Source organism: Pholis gunnellus (assembly GCF_910591455.1).
Source record: "Pholis gunnellus genome assembly, chromosome: 11".
Lineage (NCBI taxonomy): Eukaryota > Metazoa > Chordata > Actinopteri > Perciformes > Pholidae > Pholis > Pholis gunnellus.
Genome location: NC_136538.1, coordinates 20,452,542 through 20,474,367, shown reverse-complemented (window position 1 = coordinate 20,474,367; position 21,826 = coordinate 20,452,542). Strand labels below are relative to the sequence as shown.

The following is a 21,826-nucleotide window of genomic DNA, read 5'->3' as shown; positions in this document are numbered from 1 at the left end:
CGCAAGAGTTTAGACCTCTTCAGACTTTTTTCCTTCTCCATGCACCTTGGAAGCAGGTGAAGTTGCACCAGAAACCTCCACTTCGGACTCCGCTATTGCATTTACATCCAGTTCTGAATGTACAGAATCACATTTTTCATAGTTTTGGAAATACTACAAATAAACAGCCAGAGTCACAACCGTAAAAACATGATATAAAACTAAAACAGGACAAACACACCACCAGGCCGACATAAATTACATTCGTATTAATAGGGTATGATGTAGTCAGTTCCAATGTTATTAATTAGCTAGAACAGTGTTTCGCAAACTTTTTCTTCTGGGGACCCACCTTTACAATAGGCCTCATCTATAAATCACAAGGAGAGCAAATTTGTCCATCTTTACTGCAATTTAATTACCACCTTATATTATCTAGAATAGGTAAACCAGTCATTTCCAAGATATATAAGTTTGATAAATCACAACTTTGTTTTATGCACGTTATTCAAAACATGTTAGATATTTTATAAATGGGACCAAATAAACGCATTAGGCAAAGTAAACAGGCTCTCGTTATTTTCCTCTCTTTAGTTAAACAAACAGAAAGTATGTTAGCCTTTCATATTAGATTCACTATTATAAGTAGGCTACAACTATTGAATAAATACAAACATTCAGACTCCCTCGTGTGGCCCAAAGGTGTACTGCAGATATTTATGTAATAAAAGACTACAGAAGAAATTCTGCAAAATTGTTTGGCGACCGCAATGAAATCGCCTGCAACCCACCTGTGGGTCTCGACCCTGTCTTTGGGAAAGAATGCGCTACAACGCAGGCTGGTCCGGAGGGGTCCACTGTGTCCAAGACTGGTTGCCATATCTTAATAAATCGCTCAACATTGTTATGAAGAGCTTAGGTCAGCCTTTCCAGAGGGAGTATTCTCAGTATCTACAATCGTCCAGTGCAGGGATGTCCGTAGAAGTTTGAGAATAGTATTTCTCGGTACAACAAAAGTATTCCAAACAATTTATTATTATTGTTGTTCCTTGCACGGTCCACTTAAGCTGCCACAAAACACTGAAGAGGTGGTAGCTCCAAGTCATATCCAACTAAGGTGGTCACCTCATCTTTCACTTCTCCCCAAAAGTATTTTGTATCTTTTCACACTTCCAAAACGTGTGCATATCTGCCAATTTTGTGAATTGCTTTCAACACCTTTAGGAGAGCTTTGAACCAAGCTTCTTCCTCACAAATGGTGTAGAGTACAATAAAGTATTACAGCGCCGAATAGTATGTTGACGCAGTTTTACTGCTTGCGTTCTCTCAGCGTCCTTCTGTTGATCAGTAAACAGAACGTTTCCATCACAGTGACCCACATACTGAAGGATCAAATGAAATGCCTGCAAACTGATCTCTTAATGCACCCTGATTTTACATTTACACAATGCAATCCTCTGAGTTTGTGCAATTTGTACTCCGGAGATGATTGGGCTCGAGCAATCTGAGGAGGACAAAACGTGCAAGCAAAGATTTCCCTTATTGTTTTCCATCTTAAATTGCAACTTGAAATTGATTATTTCATAGCTGTAAAATTTGGAGCCGCTGTTATGAAAACTAGTTCCGGGAGAATGTACTAAAAGTACATTATTAACAACCGTGTAATTTCTTAATGAACCTTCAGATGGGTTTGTATTTTGACTTTGACCAGCATCACAATGTCAGCACCATAACAGACTGGTGTTTTGTTTGTTTGTGCCTGTTGGCTTCCATCATATCACTTTTGTGAAAAAGTACAAACTATATGACACAACGTCGTGTAATCTGTAATACTGGTGTTTAGAGCTCACGTCTGAACAGTTTTGTTGATGGTTTAAGAGCTTTTTTTGGGTGACTGGTGGGAATCTGGACTCACGATTTAAGTATTTAAAAATGTTATTTTTGGGTGATTTGGGGGTTTATTACCAATGGCCAGTCCGACTCTGGCTTAACCCAGTGTGTCCCACAAGAGTTTGTGAGACTGTGGTGACTTTGGCACCTCCTTTCAAAGAAAATGTTGTATATTTTAAAGTCAAGTGTGTCAATCTGGTGAACTTTGAGAGCAAAATGAAGAGGCTGAATCTATGAAAAATATTGTGCTCTTGTAAATAATTGTATGCTCTAGGTAGTAAACAGTTAAATCATAAACTCATTGGTTGTCTGGATATGAATGGTTATGACAAAGCAAAGCATTGCAAACGGAAGTTAATCAAAAGTCATCTCACAGATCATCACCTCCAGATCATCACCTCTGTTTTTCTTTTTCCTCTTGCAGGGCCAAGCGTCCCGCTCCGATGCCAATAATCGACGGCCCTTTCTCCATGATCCCACACCAGCAGGTAACTTTACCAATAATGCATTTCTGCTGCTGCACATAACTGTACAGTAGATGGCTGCTGTACCCAATGCGGCCTGGATACTGTGGTGAAACTGATAAGCTGCTATCTGGTATTGATCACACTGTTATGGCATACCATTTTAGCCAGCTAAATATGGAGTTTTGTCAGCACATGTATTGATTCTTTTTTTCTCCTTGTAAGCATCTAAATCAGGACGGTTCACTCCATAATTTCAGTTTCAGTCACACTAGTTCAACATAATGAGTTGTCACCTCCTGGTGGCTGCAGGAAGAAGAACATGCACTTCATCCATGTTGTCTCAAAAAGCACCATCAGACAAATTCACATAAAGCACAACACACTTTGTTCTCCTGGAAACCTCTCAAAAACCACTGGATGAACCCGAAGATGTAATGATCAATATCTTAAATCCCTGAAAACAGTGTTTGACAAAAGATAATATACACTTTGAAGCTCTTTGCATCATCTGATAAGACTGGAATGCAAAAAGAGATTATAATATTAATGCATATTATGATATGATTGTAATTACAAAAATAAAATGTAAAAAAAACAAATTACTTGATTTTGTAACAGTAAAAAAATGAAAAAGAAATGTTGACAGTTTTACTTTACGGTTCCTATAATAAGACATTTTTACAGCATTTACAGTATAATTTGTCTCTCAAAAACATTGATCAGATATTGATAGTTGTTGCCCAACATTCTCTGCTCCCTCCCCGTCCCGTCTCCTCCCACCTCCTGCGCCACCTGAAGCCTCAGTCAGTGCAGCTCAACGGCCGCCTGTCGGCCTGCAGCGCCTCCTCTGGGCCTGCAGACGCAGACTCTCCCGGGAGGAGGTCGGCGACGGTCAGCCCCACTAAGAGGAAGCAGTATAACTCACCGATCGGCCTGTACTCAGAGGAGACTATGAGGGAGATGGCGGCCGTTCAGGCGGGTCGGCCTTCTGGGTACGTAGAGACGAAGATGAGGAATAAACATGGCGGGAGTTTGCTCTCCGAGGCAGAGCTGCTGATAGAGGAGGGAATGAGGACCTAAAGAACCACGTTTTCCAGGCTAATTTTATTTAATTTATATCCTATCGACTTTTCTGTGTTGATTCGTGTCGTACAGTTCAGATTCAGATTTGTTGCTCCCTAAAGCACTAAACAGCCGGACCTTGGTCTGAGGAACAGAGGCGGCCTCTTTCCAGATCAAACTGTTTCTAGTGTGAACACATTTCTTTGGACTGTTCAGACCAATAGCAGGAAGTTCTGTTTGGCTGTCGTCAGAACTGGAAAAACAACAAAACAAAATGAGCTGTTAGCGCATGGAGAGTGGAGAAGACCAGATGTTTAACTGACATATGATCTGACCACTTTTATAAAGAGTCAGTTGGAAAAAACGAAGGAGAGAGAGACAAACGATGATAGAACAGTCCGTCTATAAACCAATCAATGTCAATGATGACAGGACGTATATATGTCATGGAGAGTTCTTTAGATGTTCTCGCATCATTGCAACGTGAAACCAAAACTAACCGGATCAAATCCAAACAATGTAATCAAAAACATCAACCCAGGTTTGGACAGGTGTAAAAAGGCCCTTAGAGGTGTTGGTCGGTGTATTTTTTTAACTTTTAACAGAGACACGCTGGCTGTTTACCCCTAGTTCGTCTTAATGCTAAGCTAGGCTAGCCACATCGACATAGACTTATAAGATGATTCATAAATGATCAAAAGTTACATGTTATTTGTTTATATTCTAACCACAGTTATTTATATATCGTTTTCGTTTCTTAGACAAACTGGTTCTTTGGTTTTCTCTGAACCTGAACCAGCAGCTCCGCCTCTGAGACCTCTGCTACCTTTTAGCAGCCTCATCCTGCCATGTTGACCAAAATGTCCCACACTGATTAGAGATTAATAACTGACTCCTCTAAAACCTCTGCTCTGCTCTGCTGACCTTTAACCCAGAGAAGAAGGAGAAAAGTGGACTCATCTGGACATTCTGTGTCTTAAAGTCTCTCAAAAACAAAACATGGGCTGCACCTGAATACATCTATAAATGATAACAGGTCAGATACATACATTGTGCTGAGAAGAAGAAGACTCACAGCAGTATTATGAATAACAAAATATGCAAAATATAATCAACTAATAGATTAAACTAACCAGCAGTATTTAAGTAAAGAAAATGACCTCCGCCTTTACATTAAAGTTATCAATTATAATCTAATAGTAATATATTATTTCTGCATAATGAGTACTTTTACTTTCGTTACTTCAAGTATATTTTTATGCAAAACATTTTGTACTTTTAATTGTAACTGTTTCTACATTGGATTATTACAGAGCTGTGAGGGGAAGTGTGTGACTGTTACCATAACTATTCATAATCATAGCCACACACACACACACACACACACACACAGTCTGTTACCCAGCATGCCTTTGGTGTTTCCTCAGTTCACAGTGTGATTTGGTTACAGTATCACTGAAGTAGCCAAACACCTGTTTCTTCCTCTGGCTGCTGTTAAAGGTCAGGGAACCTTCTAGACACACACGCACACACAAACACACACACACACACACACACACACACACACACACACATACACACACACACACTCTCTGTCTGGATGCCCTTGTCTTACTTCGCATCTTCCTAAACGCAGACGTCTCCTGGACATGAGAACCGAATAGCGAACACATTTCCTAAAATGTCAAACCGTCCCTTTAAAGAACTAGTGTATTCTCTCTGTTGTGTATTTTCACCCGACAATAAGAATCGTTGTGCTTTCGTTATCTTGAAATGAGCCGTTCTCTTCACAGAGCCGGCCACCATGTTTCTACAGTAGCACAGAACGAACAAACGCTGGCTCTAGACAGGGCTGTCTGTCACCTTTTCATGTCGGCCATCGTAGTTTTCCTACACGCTTCACGCACAGGAGAAGTTTCAGTTTGTTGCAATCAGCAACCACACCGCTAGATGTCGCCAAATCCTACACACTGAAAGTACAATCAGCCTATTTATCCATCCATCCATCCAAAGGTATAAATACATCAAGTATATTTTACGCTCCCAAAAATGCAAATTCAAGCAGTGAGACTACAACAGAGTGCCCAAATACACCCTTACATTAATTAAAATGGAAATGTGATAAAGGTTCACAACCTGGAGTAAAAAGTCGTTCTACTTTTATTTCAGGGTGCACAGAACTCCATTGCTTCTTTTTGCTATTTATACAAGACGTATTGATGCAGTATGTGGAACGGAAAACCTCATCTTCAAGCTTTCTTCAACCCCACATCAGTGATCATTAGAACGTTAGAAGTGCTGTGTTCATTGTCATCACATCATGTCTGCGAGACGGGACTTAAGATCACACTCTTGGCTGTCAAAATCTCTGACCCTGTAACCCATTTCGAAGAATTTGGGTATTAACAATGTATTCAATATACACGTCATTACATCAGTAAACTTATACATTCAAATGAAAAACGGATGTCTTAAGAAATAAATGTTATAGCTTATAAATCGGTGGGGAGAAGACTGGTTGTTCTTCTTTTACTATTATTATTGTCTCTGCTATAAAAGTCATGTGGAGAAGATTTTTCCCCTTATTGTCTCTTAATGAAGAATCTCTCTTCACTCACAGATCTGACAGCTCTGCAGCCTCGAGAGTAGTGCGAGGACATTGGGTTCATCTCTGACCTCTGACCTTTATTCTTTCCTCTCCGTAGCGGAAGTTGTCCTGCTCACAAAACAAACATGTGAACGTGTTTTCTAATGACTTCATCTTCTCTTTCTTCTGCCCTTTCGATGTCGGTCAAACAAGATTTTCTCCCCAGCTGCTCCCAAGTTAGTATCCTCTCCTGCTGAGTGCATCTTGTGTCATTTGGTCCTTTTTAAGGCATGGTTTGGCTCTGTGGGTGTCTTTGTGTTCCCTGTTGGGATGAAGTGCTGCCTGTGGCCTTTTTTAATCATCAGTACATACAGTACATGTCCAATAATAGATTACTGGGTAAAATTACCAAAAGCAAATAAAAACCATGGTGGGAATAGTTGGTTGCCTCTGTTTTAAAGACGTTTCCCATCAGCCCCAGTGGTTTCCCTGCCCCTTATAGAACATTGCCCTCGAATTGTTTAATGCTGTAAACTGATTCACAGTTGGGAGATATCTGGTCCATTTTCAGAGGAAATTTCAGAATAAAAGAATGAAAAAAGAGAGCCGAGAGAAAAGTTTAATCCCGGCTTACTGTCACGTCTCCACACAGCTGAACAATCACAATGTTAAGTGTCTGTGAATGTCAGGTTGTCGGTTTCTGGAAGTTAAAAATGTCGTCTGATGTTTGACAGATATGAGGACGAGGTTCCAGACTCCTCAATGACCGACAAGCACTTCGGGGTGCCTCACAAAAGTCCCTAAAATAGAAGATGATGAATGTAGCAGAAGCCCGACATGTTGGTTGGGGTACATGGGTCATTATTGATGGAGTTCCTCAAGGATGCTTCTGAAGTATCGCTTTATTTTCTCTCTAAAATCCAAGTTACTATAAATTAAACCTCCAAGTGCTTTTTAGAATTTGGTTTAACCTGCAGGGAGCACCGGATGGGTGGAGTTTATGAGCCACTTAGACACCGTCAGTCAGTCACAACCAGGTGTGTTTGATTAACTTCGCAGTACGTCTTAAACCCACCTGGTACTCCACACAAGCTAAAACAAGAACCAATAGTTTTCTACCAAAGGACATTTTCTGCTGTATGTGCAGAGTGAATGTGCATCATCATGGTTTGCTGTGTGTTTCAGACTGAAAAAGTGTTGTTGTTGTTGTTCATCACCAAGAGAGTGATGGCTTCTTTAAAATAAAGAGACAAATGAGTCTCCAGCAAATTCAGGAGCAGTGAGTTAATTAGCTGTCGTAATATCTCCGTCTGGGTTTTTGTGAATGTTTTAATGTTCCTCTGGTGTTTGTGGTGTGCTGATTGGCTCTGCATGCATCCTCAGACACAGTCATATATTTTTAAAAAATGGGTGGGGGGTATAATTGATTAAATCCCTGCTGTGCTATGGACTGATACAATCATCTATGTTACGGCTCTTTGGCATTTAAATAAAGGTCACAGTTTGATGTATTTTATCTGAGGTTCCCGTTGAACAGTTTGAACATGCATGAGTCTTGATTAGTGCGAAGGATGAACACAACAGATCAAATCAGATTTAGAATCTGTAACTGAATGTTTATGTCCTGGTGTGCTTGGTTGGTTTGATGCTTTTTCCTTCTTGTTTCTGTAGCTGTAAAGGACTTAAAGTTGATCCATGACGGACAACGAGGAAACGTTCATAAATCGGATTAATGGACTTTGTAGAGTTTGAAACTGTAATAGTGTAAATATGTTCAAGCTTTAGTTACAACAGAAACCACAAAGTCAATGTGAAGCTGCAAAAAGTAACACAATAGGGAGTTTAAAATAGAAACGAGTTGTTTAAACTGCTGTGTAAATCTACCACCTCCAGAGTTTTTCAGTTTTCTGCACGGTGAGATTAGAGAAAGTGTATTGTACCAGTTTGTGAATATTTACTGTCATTACTAGCATTGTTCTGCAATGCACCAAAAAATACGAAAATCTGGGATTTGGTGTGGACGGACTCATAGAGATAGATGGATGTTGGATTTTTAAATAAACCAGAGAAGAGTTCAGTGATGCTCTATGAGCTGTTTCTGATGAGAACAGACTTTTGATGGAAGCATTAAATTGTTGCATTAGATGATGTTTGCTGTGAGCATGGCTGGATGTTTCTTCTTTTTAACACAAACTCCGTCAGCTACATCGCCCACCTTCCCTCACACACTTCCCCTCTACCTTTTCCTCGTCCTCTCCGTCCTCCTTCGTCCTCTCCTCCCTCTCTCCGTCACCACCACGTCGCCCCTCCTGCCAACAACAGCGCCGGCTTCAACCCTGCCGCCCCCCCCACCCAAAGGCCCATAGAGGTGAAGGGTCCCGGCGGCAAGGCCACCATCATCCACGCCCAGTACAACACGCCCATCAGCATGTACTCGCAGGACGCCATCATGGACGTAATTGCAGGGCAGACGCAGGGGAAGGGGCACGACGGCGGGTAAGAACACCTCCTCTCATCCTCATCCTCCTCCCCCACTGTCGTCCTTTTTATTCTCTTCTGTTGTGTTTGTTTTTACTTTTGCTCCTCTCCATCACTCCATGTACTCCTCTTCCTCACCAAAGATACATCCTTCTTCCTTTGCCTCCTCTTACTTCTTCCGATACTTTCAGCTTCTCCTACTTTCTCATCTTCCTCTTGAAAATTACATTTATACTCGGCCAATTTTCCTCGAAATAATTGCCAAATACCTCAGTATTTTGCTAAACACATTTCTTTTGTTAATTTAAAAAAAGATGAAATAACTACTTTGTGTAGTGTTTAGTGAGTATATCCTTTCTAAATGCTCAAATAATGTTTAAATACTACTTATTTACAAACAAACAAAAATACTAAACATATTCCAGTCAGCAGTTGTATTTTCCTTCAAAATCATATTAGTTGTAAATGTTAACATCACTTCAGGGTTGACTCTCTTAACTCCCTTCCTCTTTCTTGTATTCCCTCCTCTTCATCACCCCTTTTCTCAGTCTCTGTATATTTCTTCTTTCTTTTAAGATGATGGATATTAAAGTAGTTAATCCCAAATACTCTCTTGTTGCCCAGTCCTCTCCTCCTCCTCCTCTTCCTCTTCCTCTTCCTCCTTCTTATTAGCCGACATTAGTTTTGACTCTTTTGTCTTTTGATGATTTCTGAAGCTTAGAAAGAAGAAAACCGTGATTGTACAAATGTTGCTGCAGTGTTCAGGTGTATGTGCTCGTTGGAGGTTTTAAAGCAGTTTGTTCGTGGTGCGTTTAGAGTTGTTGGTGCTGCTGCAGTGTTTGTGTTCATGCGGTGAATGTGTGATTTGAAGTATTTGAAGCATTAAGTTACTAACAGAGTCTCTGAGCAACCACGCATTCACATCTCATTCAGATACAGGATTACAATATCAAATGTGATTCATAACCTCATGGACATCTTCTAGACTTACCTTTAGAGTAAATCTGTGGTTGCAGGGCGGTATCCTGTGGTCTGCATGTTAAAAACAGCTCATTAAGTGCAGTGATTACTCTCTGAAGCATTACAGAGATCCATCTGTTGTTGTTGTAGTGTGTTATGGCAATTATGGGGAAAAATACTGCCGTGTGTTCTTCTTCCTCTTCTCACACAACCAATCAATTTTCCATGCTGCTGGAAAATTGCATCTGGAGATGTGCTGCAGTGTATGCATGAAAAGCCGCTCGCTCTTTCTCTCCCCTGAGAGAACAAAAACGTTATAATTGCTCTGGACAGCTACATGCATTCATCATTCATGCTCTACTTTTGCACCCGGTTTTAATTTAAATATTAGTCTGAACAAAACCATCCAGCTGTAGACAGGACGAGCTTCACTGGAAAACCAATTACACTCATGTGTGTGTTGCGCTCGTCTCTCCAGTCATCAAACTCTCATTTACTGAGAAACAGCGTCGGAATACAAAACTAAACCGATGAAAAGACGCTGAAGGACAGAAGTTAAACTGGTGTTACTGGTCACAAACTGGATGTTCTGAACCCCTTTTCTCCTTCTTTTAGTGGGTTACATCTGTTCATTCTGTGTCTAACAAACAAACATCTAATCCTGAAACTCATTACAAAATGTTTTATTTCTCATATTTTGCTCTTCCTCTCATTTGCATCCACTGTCTCCATTTTTATCTATATTTTCATTTTCATGCATGATCAAATCAATACCAGCTCGTTTCCCTTTTCTTCTCCTTTCGTCACCTCATGCACCATCAACATTTTGCATTTTTTTTAATTCGTAAAGACGCTTTCCAGGTTGTCGTGAAAAGGCGGCAGGGCATCAAAAACTTTACCCTCATCCACCCAAAATACAAACACTCTCCTTAAAGTCCACTCGAACCTTAGTGTCGTGGTATTGACTTGGTTTGGTGTTGGGGGGGGTTGCAGTCCTCTCCCAGCTAAAGATGGTCTTGTAGACAGTGACTCCCCGGTCTATCAGGCCGTCCAGAGTGCAGAGAAGGACCAGGACCTGGGCGAATGGGGCCGTCACAGCTGTGCAGTCAACATGCAGTCCAAGTCCTTCCGGGTCCTGGCACACATGACCGGCACTGAGTCCTGTAAGTTTCCTGTTTCATTTTATTTGAGTCTAAGTTTTCCTATAAATGTACACCACCGTTGTCTGAAGTCTGAATCAGCTGTTGATAATGGTTTCCTACAATAATCACTAAACAAGAGTATAATCCAGACACCAAATGTAATATATACATTTGAAATACTTTTGTCCCTAAAAGAAGAAGAATTACGTCATTTAAATGTTAATTTAGTCAATGTCCCCACAGTGTTTGACAGGGGAGAATACTGTCTGTTTCCAACGACTGGTGATTTCTACTATTCTCATTCAACTGTTGCTCTTTGTCTCTTTCTGTCCTTTCTATTTTCAGTCTGGTTGAACAGTGTTTTGTTGTCCATGTACAAAACAAACCCTTCATACAACATCTATTTGTAAAGAGGACTTTCTACAACCTGAAAGCATGAAAGACCATTTATAAATATAGAGTAGTCCCCTCAGCCAATGTAACAAATCTGACTTTTGTGGCAGAGGATTACACACTTTTCACACAGTTTATAGAAATTGAAAATGTTTTGATCCGTCAGACTTATTCTTTTTAAATTGTGTTTCTATTAAAGTTTACTTACCTGCCTCACTAGGATGTTAACTTTAAACTGAGGATGCTCACTGATGTCTGCTCTCTGCTTTGTTTTGTCTGTTACAGTACCAGGGGAGGAGGAGGATGAGGAGGCTCTGAGGAGGAGCAGGTAGGCAGCAGAGCTCCATTAGACAGCTGCTGACCCCCCCCCCCCACCACCGGCTGCTCACCTGTACACTCTGCCCCGCCCCCGAACACCTCGCCCCGCCCCTCACCTCTTCTCACTGCCCCTATAGGTCACCTCGGTCTTAAAATGATCCTGAACGTTCAGGTAAACTCATCTTGGCCTGCTTTTAGACTCTTATTTTGAAATATAGCAGCGGTGGACAGTACATTTACTCAAGTACTTTACTGAAGTATTTATGTTTTCTGCTACTTTATACTTCTTCCCCACTACATCTTTCAGGAAAAGTTTTACTCTATACCCCACTGCATTTATCTGACAGCTTAGTTACTTAGAATTGTACACATAAAACCTATAATGAGTTCATAAAATAATATGTTGTGAGGGTTTAACTACCAAATATTAACTTATTTCAAGTATTTGATTCAAATCAGCTCCACCTCGACCGGCTACACCATCAACAGTGATAATAATAGTTCATAACAATAATAATAATCAGAATAATAATTACAATTACTGTTATAATCTGAAATAAAGGCCACACTGATCACTGATCAACCTGATAGGTTGGCATGGAGACTTCTTAATTGTGATTAAATTAATCTATCTTAATGAAATCTTTATTGTCCAATTCTTAAACCACCAGTAGAAAATGTTTTACCACTAAAAATAAGCTGGAGTGTGGAGTCAACATTAACGAATCATACAATAATTTAGCTGGTTGCAGGTTGGAGATTTGTTATGTCGGCAGAATCGTAGTAAGTTATTGATTAGTTATTAGTCCGATGTAAAGATCTGGTTTCTCCAGAAGGGGGAGCAGTGGGACTGGGTCTGACATGAGATCACATGAATGGAGTCCTCTTTGTATTGATCAAACTTTGTATTGATTGATCAAAGAGAGCATTAGAGCATTTTGGCCTGATTGTGACTGTGACCAGGGGAACAATAACAGGGGAAAGAGTCTCCAGTATAAAGAGCACAATCCTCCATTACAGTTATATTGAAATGAATAATAGATTTTAATTCCTGGATCACAAACTTTTATCAGAGACGAAAGGAAACATTTCAGGATGTAAATACTCAACAGATCTTTACAAGAAGTAACCGAGAGGTTGTATAAAACATCCTGCGACTGCAGAAGATATAATGTCTGTCTTTAAATTTGGACCAAATATCTGGAGTTTCTGGCTAAATGAGGATTTTTTATTCCATGTCTCCTGTTGCTCTCTCTGTTTGTTTTCCTTGTGTTTTAGCTGCTTTTGTTGTCAAAGTGTTTGTGAAATAGAAGCCGAGCTGACGGAGAATCAGACGCTGTATATCAGAGCGTGGAGGTCTGCTCAGTCTCTGAGTGGACGGACAAAGCTTTTAACCCTCCTCCCCCTCCTCCATCCTGAACACTGATGGATGGAGCTCTCTCTGCTCCGCACACTTATTTAATCATCCCTCCATTATGCACAATCGATCCCTGCTGCCCCCACCATCCTCCCGTCAGTCTGTGTTCGCTGTGCAATGACTCAACGTGAATCAATGGGAGCGGAGGTCAAGCTTTTATCCGCCAATAAAGAGACTGTGGTTTTTCCCTTTTGTCTCTAAGTCATCCTGAAGGGGAGCAGCTCAGACGTGACTCACAGAAAGATAAAACACAAAGAAATATTTTTGTCTTAATGAATTTTATAAATACTGAAGTCGTCGTCCCCACCACATCTATATACAGATCATTTAGAAAATTAAAAATCAATGTTACCAGCTAATTTGGGTATCATATTGAATTAATTTGACCACATTTTTAACCTGAGCAATATCAAGCTTTTTGATTTGTGCATGAGACAATAACAATCTTCTATATTTTTCTCTTTTCATGCTTCAACTAATCTGATCTGAACTTTCACGAATCTGATCTAAACAGCATATATGTGCAAGCAGGGTTGTAACGACTGCATGTGTAAATATATACTGTAAATATACAGTGTAAACTGTATATATATCATGATTCCAGCAGTGTCTCTCTCCCACTGTTGCTCCTAACGCTTCCTGTGCTTTAGCTCTACTGAGCATGCTCCAGCTTCTGCCGGCTCCACCCCCGCCTCTCCGCAGCCTCTGAACCCAGCTTCTCCTGACCCCGACCCTCACAGGTAACCAATCAGCTGTGGGCTTTTTATTGCGTTCATATGTGCAGACTCACACTAACATTATAAACCAATAAGTATTGTGTGTTTATCTTGGAGCTTAGACAGGAAGTCAGAAAGTATTGAGAGACCGACGAACATGTTGTTGGTTTGAGTCCAAACATGAGATTTGTTGACAGAATAACACCAGACTTTGAGTATCTTTTAAAACTTTGCAGACAGTTGTTTAGGATATTTGACTGTTTTCTGGTGACTTCATTTCGCAGGTTAATGGAAGCATGATTGATTTATGTTGACCTGAAACATTTAAAAGAAAGCTTCACTGTCTTTTCACGACAGTAAAGTCTAACTGTTCTTACGTTTAATTAACAAATATTGTTCCTCTTGATTTTACTTGGAATTTTGCAGAAATACTATATTAACCCTCTGTTTGGATTTATAAGCAAATCTCTACTGACAATATGTCAGTAATATGATGTTGTTTTAACCCGTGCTACTGGAGGATTTTGAGTTTGTGGTGAGACAGGTGTGTTGCGTTCAAGTGCTGGTGGGACATCTGGGACTCACAGGATGTCATCTAAATGGGTCGAAGTGTTTTCATGTCCTTGTTTGTTGGCTGTTTGATGTTCTGAGTGAGACATACTTTGCTGTTATATCTCAGGGCTTTTTTTGCTGTTTTTGGGACAGCCTCTAGGACAGTTACCTAGAGGCTGAGAAACACAACAAACACAATCTTAAAAAGGCAGCTGTGGTTAGAAAACAGCCCACTGAAGCATCGTCAGCGGTAGGCGTGACCCTGGTGACCGTCAAGACGCAGATCATCATGGTGACCACTGCTGTTGTTGTCTCTACATCTGCAGCCTGAAGCGACAGTCTGCCGCTGGTTACGGCCTCCAGCACAGAGCTGCAGTGTCCAGGTACCGACACCTGCAGGGATCCAGTGCTCGAGTCCACATGCTGCCAGCGTTTTTATTTCACTTCACTCTGCCTCTTGTCCTACGCTACGTAACACAACATCTGCCATCAAACGGAGGCTTCTTCATCTAAAACTCTCTTTGCAGAACCATGAGTGGACTTAAGGCCTCAGTATGCTTCATGTTAACTAGTGTGTATGACGTCGTTCGACCTCGTCTAAGGTCTTTTATGCTACTTTATACCTTGGTCTGGGTGAATACTCGATTCTACTTGGCTCCTACTTTTTAAGATAAATAAATTAGTTAAAATATCTCTTGGATCAGCTGGAAAATGCATCGCCACAAAGCTGAAAAGATCTCGTAGAATATGATGCATTGCTGTAGATTAAACTACCCAACAGTATATAAAGGAGTTAACATTAGCACAACCTTAAAGAGTAACTTTGGTATTTTTCAACCTGGACCCTATTTTATCATGTTTCTGTGACTAATGGGGGCAACCATTTTTGACATTGCTCCAGGTAGTACCTGCTAAACGGGCTGCAATGTAATCATATCGGGTAATTCCTCACCGTCAATGTACGTCCACTAAAAGTGCAAACAGACTGGATCAAGCAAAAGGTAAAGAAGTTTTATTTCTCTGTCGGGTTCTTTACTAAATCTAACACCTATAATAACAATCTGAGCCTGTCAGTGGCAGAAACAAGTCCTTTTAGTGGTCGTACATTGACGGTGAGGAGTTGCCACGAGCAATTACATTGCAACCCGTTTAGCGGCCGCTTTCTGCAGCATTTAACGATGCACACAATTCTGAAAAATAGCATGTTAGTATGGAATATCAAACAATAAAATAAAATAATTTCTAAATCAATATATATACTATCATATATATTATAGATATAATAGAAGTAGTTAAATAATGAAAAATGAATCATCTCTGTGTAAAGTTGGAGTAAGAGTCCGACCTGATTGCGCTATCAAAAAGAGAGTTTCAGACACTGTTGGAAGATCCAACAAGCACTTTGTTTGAAGCAGACTGAGGCCTTTATTTTAAAATGGATAACTCTGATGGGAATCGAACTCCTAACCCTGCCAGCGTTGGTGCATCGCTCAGTCCAGGACCATGTAACTGTGGAGTAACAACTTCATCCGTTCATCAGCTGAATAACATGCTGAATCTCTTTTAACTGGCTCTGAAAGATGATCTTAATTGTGAAGATACTGACACTCATTTCTTCCAGGCTGGTTTTCCTCAGCTTTCTTCATTAAAACTTCCACTAACTTTTAAGTATCTTGTGTATGTATTTTCTGTACAAAGCTAAGATTTACACAACCCAGTAAACACTGATTTGGTGATTTGCAGGTCAAATGATGAAGTTGAAAATCGAAATTACTAGATTACATACAACAGCATTTTAATATGTCAAAGATAGTTTTCTGTATCTGAGACGACTTTTGACCTGCGAATTAACAAATCGGTCCCTGACACATTGAAGAAAGTCAGGTAAGAATTTGTGCACATTTAGACTGATGTTTGAACTACATCTTGATCTCTTTAATGAGTTTAAAGTTGCAGGAGGCTTAAAACAGACTGTTCACAAAATCCTGATGATGAATCAACAATTTTTCATCTCTCTCTAGCCAATATGGTCAGCCCCCTGCCATGCATCAGGCTCCACAAGCCCCGCCTCCGCAGCAGTACCAGCCAATCCCGCAGCAGTATCAGCAGCCAATCCAACAGCAGTATCAGCAGCCAATCCAACAGCAGTACCAGCAGCCAATCCCGCAGCAGTACCAGCAGCCAATCCCACAGCAGTACCAGCAGCCAATCCCACAGCAGTACCAGCAGCCCCCCACGCAACAGGCCCCGCCCACTCAACAGAGCTCCATTCAGATCCCTCTTGGCTCTCCCCCTCCCAAGGTGGTCAGCACCGCGTGCATCTACCCCTCGCAACCAGGTGAGAACACCTGTAACAGTTATTGTTGTGATTTCACTGGATTTGAAACTTTTACACAAACCGTTTTCTTCTCCTCCAGCTTCAGCGCCACCTCCTGCTCCACTTCAGTCCCGCCCTCCAGCAGCTGCCCAATCCCCGGCTCCAGGTGGCCCCGCTTCCGGTAACCGACCCCCCTGGGTGTCCGACACCAACTTCGCCGGCAAATTCGACCCCAGTAAGACAACCACCACCATGAAGATGCAGCCTCTTCCCCAGGGCGCCCCTCCTCCTCCAACATACAACCCCAACCCCTCTCCCTCCGCACCTGCAGCTCCTAGCCCCGCCCCCATCACACCAAGCCCCGCCCCATTCTCACCTGTGGCGAGGGGTGTGGCCCAAAGGGCGGAGAGGTATGCCGCCAGCAGCCGCACGCCTCTGTGTGGGTCCTGTAACAGCATCATCAGGTAATTTACACAATTTTTGATTATATATATATGATATTATGCTGCACTGTATTCTGGTTTGGACTGCTTTGTCATACAGATAAATATGTTTTCTTAATGAATGGGTATATGTACAGTATATTAATATGTATATTACCGTAATAATGCTAATCACTGTGAAACTGAATCTCTTTTTTTTTTTTTTTTACCTTAAATTGACATTAATTTTTCCATTAATAATAACTGTCCTCAAGATGTATTTGTTTATTCCTCTGGCAGTTTTTATTCGATTGAGTTTTCTGGCTTTTTTTATGATTGTGAATAATTCTCTTGAAAACAAGGTCTCAATCTCAACGAGACTTCCTGTTTAAAGGGTTTCTAATAATGATAAATCAATTTGATTATGGTTGTTAAGTATTAAGTTCATTTATTTTGGACATCTAAGGATGCAAATTTTAAAAGTGATGAAAAACAAGAAGAATGCAGGTAACTTAAAGTCAGAACATCATAAAAACATGTCACCTCCAACTGACTGAACCTGAGAGCCTGTTGTTATTGGTGTTTCCAGGGGCCCCTTCCTGGTGGCCCTCGGCCGGTCCTGGCACCCCGAGGAGTTTCACTGTCACTATTGCCACATGTCTCTGGCTGACGTCAGCTTCGTGGAGGAGCAGAACAACGTCTACTGCGAGAACTGTTACGAGGAGTTCTTCGCTCCGACCTGTGCCCGCTGCAACACCAAGATTATGGGGGTGAGATGCTCCACTTTCCTACCTGTCCACCTGTATACCTGCAGTGCATTCTGAAATATACGCGGTACAGCATTCAGGTTAACAGGAATGGAAATAATATATTATGAGTAGCAAATGGTTGAAGACACTGCAATGGCCCTTTAAATACTCGCTATTACACACACATACATACACACACTTCAGCCCGTCTGACACGTTGTGTCATGTGTGTTACAGGAAGTGATGCACGCCCTGCGGCAGACATGGCATACCACCTGCTTTGTTTGCGCGGCCTGCGGCAAACCCTTCGGAAACAGCCTCTTCCATATGGAGGACGGAGAACCGTACTGCGAAAAAGGTACAAAGATGTTCACACGGGGTCGGGCTATAACCTGTTCAGATTGTATTTTCATGTTACATGGTATCTGTCTCTCTCTCTCTTGTCAGATTATATCTCACTCTTCAGCACTAAGTGTCATGGCTGTGACTTCCCTGTTGAAGCGGGTGATAAGTTCATTGAGGCTCTCGGCCACACCTGGCACGACACCTGCTTCGTCTGTGCGGTGAGAAACAGAAACAAACATCATTTCACCTGTAAAATAAGTCAACATTTACGTTTGTGGCACTCAAAGGTTTTGGAAAATCGCATTTACATAATTCAACAGCAACATCTTTGTTGCGCTGGATAAAAATAATCACTCGAGTTTTTATTCAGAACATCTATCTGCCGAAGAAAAAGTCCCTCTGAAAACTGTAGTGTTGTGTGTTGTCCAGAAAGTAGCACTGTGAAATTTATTTGCACAACTTTGCAATATTTGTTGTACCTGCAGGTTTGCAATGTGAACCTTGAGGGCCAGCCTTTCTACTCAAAGAAAGACAAACCTCTGTGCAAGAAGCACGCTCACGCCATCAACGTGTAGACCAAAAAGCTGCAGACCTGCTGCTCTGGCCGCCACTGGGGGCAACGCTGCCGGCCATGGAAAACGAACCCAAGCCAACGTCAACAACTTTTGCAAGATGTGTGTGTAAAGGCTCTTTATGCAAAATACATTTTGGTTTTTCTTTTTGTGCATTAATATGAATAATTAAAATGACGCTGCCTGATGATCCCGCTCCAAAACAGAAACAAAAACAAGTCATGATGTTGTTGTTGCTGTTTGCCATCCAACCCACTGTATTATGTTCTTTTAATTTTCTTATGTTTTCTACCAGAAACTACTTGTGTGCTCAATGTGACCGTTGTTCAGTTCAGCTCAGAAATGAATTTTTATTTGGAGTCTTGAGTGTGCCAAATTAAATAACTTGTATATATTCTCATCAGTTAATAAATGTGAAATGTAAAATAAATATATGGAACTAAATTGATACTACAAAAAAAGATTTATAATAAAGATATTATTACATGAAATATTAATAATAATATAGTTGATAATCTAATCATTTGCTGGGATTGCACCTCATTTGTATGTCGCGTTGGACAAAAGCACCAAATATATAATTGTAAATCTACATCAGTAATTCACTTTAAATGATGAAAAAAATTCTTTCATTTAAAAATTCTTTTAAAATTGATCTATTTTAAAATTAAACTACTATTTCATTTGTAAAGACAAAATAAGTAAATACATTTATTGCTTGCTAGATTTAATAATTTTTTTTTCTTTTTTAAGTTTTGTTATTTTTACAATGATATTTTGAATTAATTTCTTTATAATTGTTTTTTATATGTATACATTTATAATTTGATTATAACATATAAATCCTGGGAATTATATGATTGTTCTAGTGGCACACTGGAGACTCCATAAGCTTGAACTGCAAAACGGTAGTTTGTCTCCAGAATATTGTTCTCATCATATCTTGGACTTGACTCAGTGATGTGCCTATTTTGATTCAGACCTTTTTAGGTTTTTTGAATGCTTTTTTTTCACTTAACTAAACTAACAAAAATATTGTATTAATGTTTGGTTCAGTTCACTGCGATTTAAAATCACAGCCTGTATAGAAGCTAAAATGTCCTCAAACTTCAGTTCATTGTTTTTTCAGAGCAGCAGATAAAACACTAAAGCATTACTTTTACATTTTTTAACAGTTTGTTTCCTGCAGCTGTGTGACAGTAAAATTAACCTCAGAGCAGCCCATGAAGAAGCCTTATCTGACATGCTGTTAGAAGTGAGACTGGCAATGAATGTAACATGACCAGGTGGTTCCTCATTCCAGCAGGTTCACCTGTGTGGTCGAATATGAAAAACAAGTCGAAATGCACAATGATACTGTGAGAGTACCCAGACCCAAAATGACCACAAATAGGCACAAAACAACTCCATAGAGACGCATAAAGATACATATAGCTGCTAAACGACTACAAAGGGACAGAAAACAACTAAAGGACACACAAAACCACTAAATAGAGACACAATACCACAATAGAGACACAAAACAGCCACGTAGAGATGCCAAATAACTACAAAGAGTCAGAAAACGATGACGAAGAGACTCAAATATATAGTTTTAACCACCATTTTTCACCTATACAGAGTGTGTTTGATTCAGAAAGACAGTATTTCAGTGTATATGTTTATCCAGGTGAACCCCTGGCTGCTGCAGAGTGTGGATGGTGTCTGATGATGTGATGTGGAGTGTAACTACTAATCCCTCTCTGAATTCACGTACAGTAGGTGTTACTGTGCAACAAATAACCTTGAATTTCATATTAATAGACTACTCGTCAGTTTGATATTTATTTAAAAGCTAATATATCATCACTGCTGTGTTCGGTGCTAATCAAATTAATAGTTGTTTAATTTGTCTTCTGGATGTTATGTGTTGATATAGTCTTTATTTTGTATATTTATTGTGTTAATGTTTGTTGTTGTCCTGAACTGTAAGAGCTTGAATGTTTATCAGGGTGGCATTTTTCATGACAAGGCCACTTCATGGCTCTGTTCAAACCTCATGCCTTTAGACTGTTTTATTCAATGTCTATTACAGGAAGGCCCTCAAGTCCCAAAATATTATAGATTTTATTTCTTTTATCTTGTGCACACAAGATCTAAAACAATGTAACTTCTGGGACAGCAAAGGATGTTTGTGTCCAGCTGATGAATGTAAGTACAATCTTGACTCTCTTTTAGCTCCGTTTTTGGTCTCGACCAACTCTTTAGGGCAATATCTGTCTGTGATCGATATATGTGTCATATATTTTAAACTGAACACCTGGACAGGTGTTTTCAGCCTGCCACATTCAAAGTCTGCACTCAGATGTACTTAGAAAAGGTGATATTGCCTGTGAGCTGAACTTTTTATTGCCTTGTATTTATAAAGAGAAATTGGGTGGGTTTCCCTTTCACTTAAATACGAGGATAGTGTTTTTAACAGCATCTGTTGGCCGTCAGAAGAACTGCAGCTCAACAAACTGCAACAAAAAACATGATCCATTTCAGATCCTGTCTTTATTTGTTCCAGGTACGTTGAATGATGCTCTGTTGAAGGTGAAAAAAATTTAAACCGCCTGGTTCACCTTTATCATGAAGTGTCAACACATCCTGTGATCGTACAGCATCAGATCTGATGTTTTTACAGTGTGAACAGAGCCTCGGGTACACTGAATACATGATTTAGAACGGGAGGACTTTTTGGTTTAAGAAATATGTTTTTTTCAGATTAACTTAAATTTACTTTGACACAAGTTTATGTGGGGAAGCTTGTTCATACTTCCTGCAGTGTATTGTGCCTTAGGCCACTCCTTGATCTGTCTGTCTGACTGGCACACACTCACTTGGACAGTTGTGATGTGTTTGTGTGCTGGTGTACAGTTTTTCATTTGAGTATTTTATACAGTTTGTGTATTTTTCAGAGGGTGAATGTGTGCATGCAGAACGTCACAGCTTGTCACAGCATGTGGAGCGAGTCAACGTCCGTATTGGTTAGTGTTGGTGTCACTGTGTCACTGTTTAACATTATTAAGAGTGTTTTAACTGGTTTTGGTGTCAATGAGCTGTAAAGTGAAACATTATTAATGCCGCAGTATGAAGGAAGGACAGAAGCTGAAGTAACATTAAGACTCTCCTGGTTGTTGGAGAATCAGCTGCTTTACTACATTTGTTAACAGGTTTTAAATATTTGATAAATATATGTGTTGCAAGTTGAATAAATTGAGCACTCAAAACACGTCAAAACATTTGCTGTAAAGCTTCTTTTTTTGTTTATTTAGGATGCTACTTTCTCCTGCATGATTGTTGGGTTTAGTTGACAGGACTTTCTGTTTAATTTTGGTTTAGGAGTCAAAGGAGTAATTCATTTAGGATCTCTGCGGATAAGGGCCATGGAAAAATTACACATTTTAAAGATTTTTCTTCAAATTCCAGCAGTGCCTCA

General features: G+C 40.2%; 1 protein-coding gene across 3 annotated transcripts in view; it reads left to right on the top strand.

Annotated features, from left to right (window-relative positions):
* The window catches only part of LOC306703383 (LIM domain-binding protein 3-like), a 37,326-nt gene extending 15,705 nt beyond the window's left edge, over nucleotides 1-21,621 (top strand). For 2 of the 3 annotated variants that reach the window (XM_079169341.1, XM_079169340.1), the window contains exons 4-13: nucleotides 2,294-2,357; nucleotides 6,199-6,221; nucleotides 8,308-8,481; nucleotides 14,288-14,344; nucleotides 15,983-16,299; nucleotides 16,379-16,742; nucleotides 17,290-17,470; nucleotides 17,687-17,807; nucleotides 17,897-18,012; nucleotides 18,280-21,621. In XM_079169341.1, the coding sequence (XP_079025467.1) occupies nucleotides 2,294-2,357; nucleotides 6,199-6,221; nucleotides 8,308-8,481; nucleotides 14,288-14,344; nucleotides 15,983-16,299; nucleotides 16,379-16,742; nucleotides 17,290-17,470; nucleotides 17,687-17,807; nucleotides 17,897-18,012; nucleotides 18,280-18,369 (1,507 nt within the window). In that variant the 3' untranslated portion in view covers nucleotides 18,370-21,621. The remainder of the gene's footprint in view (nucleotides 1-2,293; nucleotides 2,358-6,198; nucleotides 6,222-8,307; nucleotides 8,482-14,287; nucleotides 14,345-15,982; nucleotides 16,300-16,378; nucleotides 16,743-17,289; nucleotides 17,471-17,686; nucleotides 17,808-17,896; nucleotides 18,013-18,279) is intronic. The other variant, XM_079169342.1, reaches the window with a different exon arrangement.
* The last annotated feature ends 205 nt before the right edge of the window (nucleotides 21,622-21,826 follow it).